This window comes from Panthera uncia, chromosome C2, assembly GCF_023721935.1.
Source record: "Panthera uncia isolate 11264 chromosome C2, Puncia_PCG_1.0, whole genome shotgun sequence".
Lineage (NCBI taxonomy): Eukaryota > Metazoa > Chordata > Mammalia > Carnivora > Felidae > Panthera > Panthera uncia.
The window spans coordinates 129,142,520-129,154,678 of NC_064810.1; the positions used below are offsets into that span (position 1 = coordinate 129,142,520).

The 12,159-nt window shown below is 40.8% G+C and overlaps 1 protein-coding gene across 1 annotated transcript in view; it reads right to left on the reverse strand.

Annotated features, from left to right (window-relative positions):
* Positions 1–12,159, reverse strand: part of COL6A6 (collagen type VI alpha 6 chain) — a 118,328-nt gene that overhangs the window by 21,636 nt on the left and 84,533 nt on the right. The window contains exons 32-33 of the mRNA XM_049629836.1: positions 9,325–9,818; positions 2,296–2,392 (exon numbers count right to left, since the gene is read on the reverse strand). Coding sequence (XP_049485793.1) covers positions 2,296–2,392; positions 9,325–9,818 — 591 coding nt within the window. The remainder of the gene's footprint in view (positions 1–2,295; positions 2,393–9,324; positions 9,819–12,159) is intronic.

Consider the following 12,159-nt stretch of genomic DNA (forward strand, 5'->3'; position numbering starts at 1 on the left):
GCAGGGAGACCCCTTGGCCTGAAAGCCAGGATGTCTTACTGTGCCCAGTAGCAAACCTGCTGTGTGTCCCTACCCAAGTCACCACTGGGCTTCAATTCTGCACACTTGGGTGGGTCATATTTGTCCAAAGAACCCTTCCAGGGATGACCTCTGCAATCCTGAGGTTTTCAGTAATAGTAGATGGTTAAGGATGAGAATGCCTCTTTGAAAACTCAACAGAAGAAAGAGAAACGGAATAACCAGCATGTGGACAGCTGGCACTTAGAAATAGGTCCGGGGCACGAATCAAAGCAGTCAGATGAAAGGTTAATAACCAGAATGCAGATCCTTGGGGACGTAGCAAACTTCCTAACTTCAGTCTTGCTCACAGTCTCCATAAAGATGTGGCTTTGCACAAGTTATGTTACCCTTACTGAAATTCAGTAAAATTTTACGACCACGTTTAACGGTCAGATGACAGAACAGTCACCCGTGTGCAAGGCCGTTTCTAAAATCAGAGACAGCAGGCTGTCCATTTGCTCAATTTTGTGGGGGTTTTTAATTGCAGGAAACTACAGCCAAAATATCTTCGCTTATATGCCTAGGAGACAAAACAAGGATTTGAGCCAAGAAATGGGGCCAAAACCTATCTCCAGTCACACATGTACAACTTCTGGCTGTGCACTATACCAGCACACGTGGTAACTGACATGTCTGAAAGCTCGGCCGAGAGCTGGGGCGGGAGGCCTCTCCCCACAGCACAATTAGCACTGCGGCTGCATTGAGTAGGAAGCCAGTGCCTGGCCAACCCCGTGCCAGAGGGAGAGAGGGAGGGAGAAGAGAAGAAGAAAGCCGGAGAGTGAGGGGGAAGGGAGAGAGAGGGAGGGAGAAAGGAGGGAGAAGGGGAGAGAGAGGGGGATGGTGGGGGGGGGCAGAGGGAGAGAAGACGAGAGGGAGGAGGGGGAGGGAAGGGAAAGACGCTAATGAGTAGAGAGAAACAGAGGGGAAGACAGAAACAGAGGTGTGTGTGAAGAAGTTCCACTTCTCACTCAGAGTTACCTCCACACTGTGAGGTCATTTATATGGAAGCATTATTAACATGTCATTGACACACACAGAGGAGGAGAGGAACGAAGCATTTTCTTCAAGGCCAAATACCAAGTACCGGGGAGAATAACGGGATCTCTGCTACTCATCAATGGCAGCGTGGTGCAGCCATCTTTCTTGGGTCTCCTCTGGCTCTGCTTCCCTGGGCAAATGATCTCACCTCTCTAAGACTCATTTTCCTTATCTGTAAAATGTAGATAGTAGTAGTTCAAATGTCTCAGGGTGCTCATAAGGATGGGATGAAACAACGAAAAGAGTGCTTGGAACAGGGGCGCCTGGGTGGCTCAGTCAGTTAAGCGGCCGACTTCGGCTCAGGTCATGATCTCGCGGTCCGTGAGTTTGAGCCCTGCGTCGGGCTCTGTGCTGACGGCTCAGAGCCTGGAGCCTGTTTCACATTCTGTGTCTCCCTCTCTCTGACCCTCCCCCGTTCATGCTCTGTCTCTCCCTGTCTCAAAAGTAAATAAAACATTAAAAAAATATTAAAAAAAAAAAAAGAGTGCTTGGCACAGAAGAAGCACAACAGCTTCAGTATCAACCATCGTCAGCACCGCCACCAACGTTACCCAAAGCAATAAAAACAGTGCACAGCTCACAATAAATGTCTGGTAACTGTCACAAATCACACCCACCGGGGATGGCAGCGGCTTCCACGGTCTTCCTAATTATCAGTGCACTCAAATTATGAGCACACTCACCTACAGGTCTAGCCACTGGCCACTTCTCTAGCTGGGCCTGCAGACTGAGCATAAAACACAACAACGGATAAACCAGCATGGCAACTCACTTTGATGCCTCTTTGCAATGAGAAATGCACAGATTTGTACTCGCTTCCACTTATACTGTAAAGCATTTCTTTGGGGTTGTGAATGTTTGAGATTTAGAAGACACGTAAATTTACTTCATAGCATGAAAAACTTGGCAATGAGACAGGTTGAGTTTTTCTAAAAATCATTCCTGTTTCTGGGAAGCTGCACAAGTGGAGAGGCCTGGAATGCAGTTCTCCTACTCCGATACGTGGGAGGAGACCCTGCTCGCTGGGGTTCCATCTGCGGACAATGCAGCAAGAGGAGGTGAGCGCAGAGCCCCAGGGAAATTTTGCCGAGGCCACTCGCATCCCTGCTGCTGCCAAGTTTCAGCCACTCGCGCGCCAACGGTGACTCAATGTGCTTAACAGGCCTGATCAAATTATGTTCTCTCTGTGGGTCTTACCATAGCAGAAAGTGCACCGCTGGAGTCTCTCTAACGTTGGCGTGTAGTCGGTCCCGGATGGAACCATTATAACTTGGAATGTGCCAGTGTCATCAATCTGCAAGAAGCAGAAGCAAGAGAAAGAACAGCTTAGTGGGCGGGCCTGCAAGAACCTCCAAGCATTGTTCAGAGCACTGAGATCTTTTGAGTGAAATCACAGAATGCACTTTACAACTGCCTCTGCGTTCTCATTAATGAGCCAGGCGTGGAAGCTGGTGTTGCAGACCCAGTTCCACATCCAGGCAGCTCTCCTCTGAACCCCTTCCAATTTAGTCCCATTGTCAGTAACCTCCCTGGGGAGTTTGAGACTGGAGAGCAGGGAGAAAATAAGGAGGCTTCAAATAATGAAGAATAATTAGCTTGTCAGTTAACCGATTCACAGATCCATTGACAGCTGAGGGGAAAGTATGGGTACAGTCGTATCTAATGCCTGAGAGATGGGAAAGCCGTTTCCCTACTCTTTCTCAGGGAAGTTTCCTGCCCATACTTTATCCACGAAGGTAGCACTTTGCCAGCCATGGTTAAGTCGGGGAGACTCCATCGCTCTGCAGAGCAGACTGCACCAGGGATGGGCCTCTGAGCCAATCAGATCCATCCTCTCAGGCATTTGGAAGTGGGGCCCTGAGAGCAGCGAGTCCCCCTCTATGTTGGTGGCAAACGCTAACAGAGCTGTAGGCAGGCCATGTTCTGAGGAGCGATGGGAAGGAAATGAGGGAAGTGGGCAAGAGGAAAGGAAGTGGCGCTCTCCCCGAGGCTTAGCTTTGTTTCTGCCCATCTTTTATTCTGCGTAGAAGGGATGGAGAAATCTGTGCTCACCAGAATTCCTCCCTAGAAGTTAGAATTCTTTATGGGCAAGTCAAATTTCACCGGAAGTAAGAGGCGGTTGCCAAGCACATTTAGAGGGAAAACCTTCATGGCAAAACAAAGCTGAGACTGAGGTTTTCCCGCTAAAAAAAAAAATGGCCTTCCATTTCAGAAGGGAGGACTAGCTCATCACTCAGCTTGATACCATTATGAGAAATTTCCAAAAGGGAGGGCACAGTCCATGTGCTAAGGATTGCAGGCCTATCATTGCATGTTATCAGAGCATCTGCTTCCAAGTCCTGCTGCATGTGCCTGCACGGGTCCCAAATTTCACACTGGACTGCTGAACTCTCAGACAAATCAAGATTTAGAAAAGCCATGATAATTATGAACAAACTAGCGTTTTAAAAGATGGCCCCCAAGTAAAAATTCATTGCCACTAAATTGTTGAGTTCTGTTCTTAAAATAATAAATAACAGTTCAAGTGTAGGGAGGTACATCTGAACAGATCAGACAGAAGAAAGAAAAAGAGGGCAAAAGGAGAAGTAGTAACATAATTTCCTTTCTGTAACACCAGGTAATGGTACTGGGTTCTCACAAACTTGTATACATGCCTCCATTTTTAGCTTTTCTACACAACCCTGTTTAGCTCCATCCTCTAAAGGTAGCTCCATGAGGGTGAATCTTCTGGTTTTCCATTTTACTCTTATATCTCTGTAGGGTAGGATAGCACCTGGTATATAGGAGCTGCTCACTAAGCATCTGCCAAATGAATGACCCCTGGCCACAATTCTGACTTCTGTTTGCATCTCTAATTCTTTGTCTACTCAAGAGGTGTTTGGAGCTAATGCTGCTCATATTTAGGTGGCTCATTGTCAAGAATCTGAACTTCATTGGCGCTCTTTTGAGATAAATTCCTTCAAGATAGGAGCAAAGATGGGGTGCCTGGGTGGCTTAGTTGGCTGAGTGTCTAAATTTGGCTCAGGTCATGATCTCACAGTTCATGAGTTAGAGCTCTGCATTGGGCTTGCTGCTGTTAGTATGGAGCCTGCTTCAGATCCTCTGTCCCCCTTCTCCCTGTTCCCATCCCGTTTGCTCTCTCTCTCTCTCTCAAAAAAAAAAAAAAAAAAAAAAAAAAATTCTCTCTGCCCCTCTCCCCTGCTAGTACTCTCTCTCTTTCTAAACAAAAAAGAAAAGAAAGGAGAAAAGAGTCTGTAGGTGATTTGGGTAGGAACTCTGAGTGAGATTAATACTCAATATAAAAACGAGCCAACCAAGTCTATTTTCTCAAGTTACATACTGTGCACCTACCTTTGAGTAGGTGGTGGAATTGTGTTTATTTAAGTTTATATCACAAGTACTATCAATTACTCGTGTTAGGATATTATCTCATGTTTTGTGACTAGATAAAGCCAAGGAATTAAGAGATACAAATTTAACCATAAAATAAATAAATCATGGGATGTAAAATACAACATAGAAGATAAACAATAATATTGTGGTAACTTTGTATGATGACAGATACTACACTTGCCATGGTGAACATTTTGTTCCATATATATATATATATATATATATATATTGAATCACTATGTTGTACACTATGTTGTACAACCTGAAACTAAAATAATGTTAATATCAATTGTATATAAAAATTAAAAAAAAAAATTTTAACTATAAAGATGCCTGAAAAAAGGAGACACAGTAATCTCCAATTTCCAACAAACCAAGAACAGCATATGACTTCTAAACTTTTCAAAAGTAGAAAGTAACCTTTTCTCCAAAACATTATATGACAGCATTTGCATAAATATTAATACTGTTGCTATAGGACTTTCTTTTCTTTTCTTTTTTTGGGGGTGGGGGTGGGGGAGGGGAACAACCAAAGGCAAGCCTTTTAGCAGTTACTTTCCTAGATTACTGGGAACCAAAATCTAAACTCTACAGCTTTATGCAAGTACATAATAAAGTTCAGATACTAATGAGTCTTTCCAATGTGTAGAATAGTTTTTAAATCTTTTAACAGACAAACTTACAATCATGTGCAAAATGATATAAAAAAGAGTTGGTAGCCATAATAACATAGCTTTGGCATATAATATTTCATAGGTGAATGAGAAACAAAGGACAAGTAATAACTGACACCACAGAAATACAAAGGATTAGAAGAGAAAACTATGAAAAATTATGTGCCAACAAATTGGTCAAACTAGAAGAAATGAATAAATTTCTAGAAACATACAACCTTCCAAAAGTGAATGAAGAAGAAAGGGGAAATCTAAACAGTCTACCTACTAGTAACCAAACTGAATCAGTAATCAAAAAGCTCCCCAAGAAGAATAGTCCAGAACCAGACTGATTCACAGGTGAATTCTACCAAATATTCAAAGAAGAGTTAATATCTATTCTCCTCAAGTTATTCTAAAAACAGAAGAGGAAGGAAAGCTTCCAAATATATTTCCTGACACCAAAACCAGACAAAGACATCACAAAAAAAAAGAAGAAAAAAAGAACACTATATGCTAATATCTATGATAAACATACACACAAAAATCATCAACAAAATATTATCCAACTACATTCAGGAAAAAAAAAGGGAGCTTACCAAAAGCAAAACAGAAAATCAGACAAAAAATTAATGGAGGGGTGCCTGGGTGGCTCAGTTGGCTGAGCATCTGACTCTTGGTTTCAGCTGAGGTCATGATCTCACCATTTGTGGGTTACAGCCCTGTGTTGGGCTCTGCACTGGATATTATCTCACTGACAGCTTGAAACCTGCTTGGAATTCTCTCTCTGTTCTACATCTCTCAAAATAAATAAACATTTACAAAATTAAAAAAAAAAAAAAACAAAACCAAGACATTAAAAAAAAATCACTCACCATGCACAATCAAGTAGAATTTATTCCAGGGACACAAAGATGGTTCAGCATTTGCAAATCAATGTATCACATTAATAAAACAAAGGATAAAATTATATGATCATCTCAATAGATGCAGAAAAAGCATTTGACAAAATTTAACATCTGTTCATGGCAAAAACTCTCAACAAAGCAGGTTTAGAGGAAACATACCTCAACGTAATAAAGGCTATATATAAAAACCCCACAGCTAACATCATACTCAATGATGAAAACCTGAGAGCATTTCTGCTAACAGAAACAAGACAAGGATGTCCATTCTCACCACTTTTTATTCAACATAGTACTACAAGTCCTAGCCACAGCAATCAGACAAGAAGAAGGAATAAAAGGCATCCAAATTGGTAAGGAAGAAATAAAACTGTCACTATTGGTAGATGACATGATACCATATACAGAAATCTTAAAGACCTCACCAAAAAACTACTGGAATTGTTAAGTGAATTCAGTAAGGTCACAAATACAAAGTCAATGTACAGAAATATGTTACATTTCTATACACCAATAATGAAGCAACAGAAAGAAATTAAGAAACCAATCCCATTTACAACTGCACCAAAAAGAATAAAATATCTAGGAATAAACTTCACCTAGGAGATGAAAGACTTATACCCTGAAAACTACACAACACTGATGAAAGAAATTGAAGATGACACAAAATGTAAAGACATTCCATGCTCATGGACTGGAAGAACAAATATTGTTGAAATGTCCACACTACCAAAAGCAATCTACAGATTCAATGCAATATCCATCAAAATACCAACAGCATTTTTGGGGCACTTGGGTGGCTCAATCGGTTAAGCATCTGACTCTTGATTTCCACTCAGGTCATGGTCTTGTGGTTCATGAGTTCGTGACTTACATCAGGTTCTGTGTCAACAGTATGGAACCTGCTTGGGATTCTCTCTCTCCCTCTCTGTCCCTACCTGCCTCTCTCTCAAATAAATAAATAATCTTAAAAAAATTAAATAAAAATACCAACATCATTTTTCACAGAACTAGAACAAATAATCTTAAAATTTGTATGGAACTACGAAAGACCCCAAACAGCCAAAACAATCTTGAAAAAGAAAAACAAAGCTGGAGGTATCACAATACCAGATTTCAAGTTATACTGAAAAACTATCATAATCAAAACAGTATGGTACTGGCACAAAAACAGACATTTAGATCAATGGAATGGGACAGAGAGCCCAGAAACATACCCATGATTATATGGTCAGTTAATCTTTGATGAAAGAAGAATATGCAATGGGAAAAAGTCTCTTCAACAAATGATGTTAGGAAAACCGGACAGCAACATACAAAAAAGAATGAAACTGGACCACTTTCTTACACCATACCCAAAAATAAACTCAAAATGGATTGAGGACCTAAAGGTGAGACTTGAAACCATAAAAATCCTAGAAAAGAGGATAGTCAGTAATTTCTCTGACATTGCCATGTATTCTTTTTTTCTGGATATGTCTCCTGAGTCAAGGGAAGCAAAAGCTAAAATAAACTATTGAGAGTACATCAAAATAAGAAACTTCATCACAGTAAAGGAAGCAATCAACAAAACTAAAAGGGGACCTACTGAATGAGAGAAGTTATTTGCAAATGACATATTTGATAAAGGATTAGTTTCCAAAATATATTAAACAACTGATACAACTCGACACCCCCCAAAACAAAGAATCCAATTCAAAATGGCCAGAAGACATGAACAGACATTTCTCCAAAGAAGACATCCAGGTGGCCAGCAGACACATGAAAATATCACGCATCAGCAGGGAAATTCAAGTCAAAACTACAATGAGATATCACCTCACACCTGTCAGAATGGCTACACCCAAACCTTAAGAAACAACGAGTGTTAGCAAGGATGTGTGGAAAAAGGAACTCTTGTGCATTGTTGGTGGGAATGTGAACTGGTGCAGTCACTGTGGAAAACAGTATGGAGGTTCCTCAGAAAGTTAAAAATAGAACTACCCTACAATACAGTAATCAAACTACTGGGTATTTACCCAAAGAATATGAAATCACTAATTCAAAGCGATGCATGCACCAGTATGTTAACTGCAGCATAATAATGCCAATTTATGGAAGCAGGCCAAGTATCCATTGATAGATGAATGGGTAAAGAAGATATGGTATATATATACAATGGAATATTATTCAGCCATGAAAAGAATGAAACCTTGCCATTTGCAACATGGATGGAGCTGGAGATTATAATGCTAAGCAAAATACATCAGTCAGGGAAAGACAAATGCCGTATGATCTCACTCATGCTTGTAATCTAAGAAACAAAAACAAACAAACCAAGGACAAGAGACAAACTAAAAAGAGACTCCTAACTATAGAGAACCAACCGGTGGTTTCCAGAGGAGAAGGGTGGGGAGATGGGAGAAATGAGTGAAGGGGATTAAGAACACACTTACGATGAGCACTGAATAATGTGTAGAATTGTTGAATCACTGTCTTGTACATCTGAAACTAATATACCACCGTATGTTAACTATCTTGGAATTACAATAAAAAAATTAGTAAAAAAAAATAAGTTCACATCACAACAAATGATTTTATAATTATGTATGGTGAAATGTTAACTAGGTTTACTCTGGTTATCTTTTCACAATATACACAAATATTAAATCATTATGTTGCACACCTATTAGCTAATATGTTGTATGTCAATTTACCTCAACAAAGGTCCTCTTAATCCCAAGTGGTTTATTTAGGAATGTCACACAGTAAGATTTTAATTCCCAACCTAAGAAGCTATAATCACTAGGATGGCTTTTCTTTCATATAATTGGGATATTTATGATTGGTGAAGTTATAAAATCGCTCAATTGGTTTTCATGGTACAGCAACTGTTGTTACTCTGGCCACATAAGTGACATCAATGAATGTTTACTGGCCTTCCTGATTGAGTAGCTTTACACCCAGCGGCACCTCAGAATTTCTTGGAGAAGCACTAGAATAGCAAACCTGGGTCCAAATCGTGACACTGTCACGTCTTAGCCATGTGAACCTGGGCATACAGATTTAGCCTCTCCTGGCAGTTTTCTCCTTGATGAAACGGGAATAGCAAGGATACCTATGTCATACATACTACTTGTGAAAATTAAACAGGATAATGCATACAAGGGGCTTAGCACGTTCCTGGTACATAGAAATAAATAGTATAGCTCAATACTTTTTTACGGAGGCTTCTGAATTTAGGCAAAAAAAAAAAAAAAAAAAAAAAAGTTATGTGAAAGGCTTAACCATCTCACCGCAAATGCACGCTTGATGGAGGGCACGTTGCTGAAAGCGATCACGACCGGAATGATGTCAAGGGCACCGAACTCCATAGTGGCCGCAGCAATGGTCTGGGCATCAGTAGACTGACCGCTGCTGAAGAAGGTGGCGATCCTTCGGGTGTGCGCCCCTGGCAGCGTTCGCTTGAAGACATTCCTGGAGATAAACCTCATCGCTTTGCCGATCTCCCTGCTGTCTGAGGACCTCTCGTAAGGAATAGCTTCAATCTTTCTGAGGAGCTGGCTCTTCTTGTAGGCGTCTGAGAAGCGGATGAGGTGCCGGGCGTGGGAGCTGTAGGTGAGGACGGCGATGCGCGCGCCCACCGGGCAGCTGTTCTCCCGGACCCTGACGCCCCTCACCAGGGATGACATCAGCTCCTTCATGCGGTCAAACTCCTGCCTGGTGACATCCCGGGACTGATCCAAGGCAAACACCAATTCGGTGGGATGCACGGGGCATTCTGGTTTTCCTAAGAGGCAAGAACATGTTCCTTACATAGCATGCTTAGTTAAAGAAAAATACAGAGAGAGCAAAGAAATTTTAAATGTTAAATACATAAATATTTAAACATTAAATAAGCATTAAATGCTAAAATGAGCAGCTGAAATACTAAATATTTTCATCTTGAATAAAAATGCTATTTTAAAAACTGAATTTGCCCTTCTAAATACAGCGCAAGAGAAAGTCTACCATTCAATTTGAGTTTTTATGCAATTTTTAAGTTAATGACCAAATTCCTCCTAAATAATAAAAAGCGCATGATATGTTTATTGCTAGAACTTTTTACACAGTTAAACAAAAACATACATCTTTTTTAACTTAATAAGGAAATGTAACGGGTTAAAACAGGAGTGGATCCAAAAGCTCTGTTAATTATTTCAGAGAGATTGGAAGTGTCCATTGGAATAGACATGCACTATATAGAAGAGACGATCAGATGTGGAGAGTAGGAACCACACAGACACCTTAGAGCCCTGGCCCAACTACGCACTAGCCAAGTGACCTTGTCCAGGTGACTGGTCTTCTCTGTGCCTCACTTTGCTCATCTGTAAAATGCTGTCCTAAGATCTGCCACTGCATAGCCCTGTGTTGAGGATTAAATAAGTCTACACAGGCAAAGCACTTAGGAAAATGGTGCCTGCCATGTAATAGGTGCTCAATTAATGTTAGCCGTTAGTATCACAATTATCATTATAGACTTTTTCATTGTGAGAACTATATCACTTAACACAGGGAGGAAAGCTTTCACTGATATATTTTTATTTCACAGTTGAAAAGGCAAGTTTCATCAATAAACATACCTTATTACACAGAGAAACGGAATCATTAAACTTGAATGTTCAATGTTAATTTCAGATTTATTTATTCATCTCCATTCATTCATTCTAATGAATCCCAGTACCCTGCACTTATCACAGTTGGCAATTTATATTTGTCTGATTATCTGATTAATGTTTTCCTCTCCATTAAGTGTGGAGATAGGGATTGTGTCTCTCTTGATCTGCCAGATTATTTGTTCCTGTCATTTATTAGGGTTCTAATAAATATTGGCTGAATGAAGAAGAACCAAACAAAGAATATTTCTTTTGCAACAAGTACAGCCATAACAACAAAACCTTAATAATGCGGGAGATGCCTGGTGGTAAAAGGGATGCAGGTTGGTAAAAGGATATCACAATGATGCACTTCTCTTAAAGAGGTGCCTCCTCTGGTTCAGATGCCAGCAAGTCAAATTCAGAGACAATAAATGTAGCACGAAGGCCACCAGCTCTTTGTAAGAGCTCAGAAACTCAGACCTGCTGGGGCTGGCCTGGGCTGGTCAAGGATCAAGTTCTCCTCTGTGAGGAGCTGGGCTTAGCCCCCACCTTGGTGCTAGATAATTATCTCTTTCTGGTCCTGGACTCTGTGACTTTACAGGCTAAAGGACCAGTAAGAATAAACATTTTACCTCAACTCAAAGTGTGAATCGCAGTGGAAACAGGACATCATTTATTAGTCTGAGTCTAACTTAGAAGGCTGAGCAGATATTTAAAAAAAAATGAAGTCAGGTCAACTTTGCAATAAAAAATGAATGGAAGTATGCCTCAACATGAACGTGGTTCTTCCAGCTTCTTGTTTGGGCTGTGATTTGCATATGGAAACAACACAACAATAATACAGCTTCAGGTATAATACAGAGATAAAAGGAAAAAAAAAAGATTCACAGTACTAGGCTGAAATAGGAAAAAATTCAAGTGTTCAGGACAAAACACCTAAAAGGTAATTCAACTTGCAAAATACATGTTCTGAAATCCAGCAAGCTGTCAGGAACCAGAAGATCGTGAAAAACACTGGGCTGAATAGTAGTGGAACCTAGGAGGCCCTCCCTCATCAAGGCACGGATGGCCACGTAGAGACCTAAGGTGGTTCTGTAGCCACACACATGTACACTGATGGCTGCTGATTAGCACAGAGCAGGCGGTGAGGAGGAGCAAGACAAGCCAAACCACTGACATGTAACTAAGGCACAGCAATGGCAGCCCTCTCCAGGCCACCACCACATTTGACTGACTACCACAACACTCTCCTAACTAGTCCTCTGGCCTTTAAACTTATCCTTTCCTAGAATCTACTCTTCCATAGTGGTCCAAATAAGCTTTAAAAATTCATTCATCAGCTCATGTTCCTCCCTTCAATACTTCCAATAAACTCTTTAATACCCTCCCATGTCAATGTGAATACAATCCAGCCTCCTTATCCGAGCCTAGAAAGTCCAACTTGATGTGGCTTCTGCTTACTTCATTTTTTCACATGCCAGTCTCCCCCTCCCT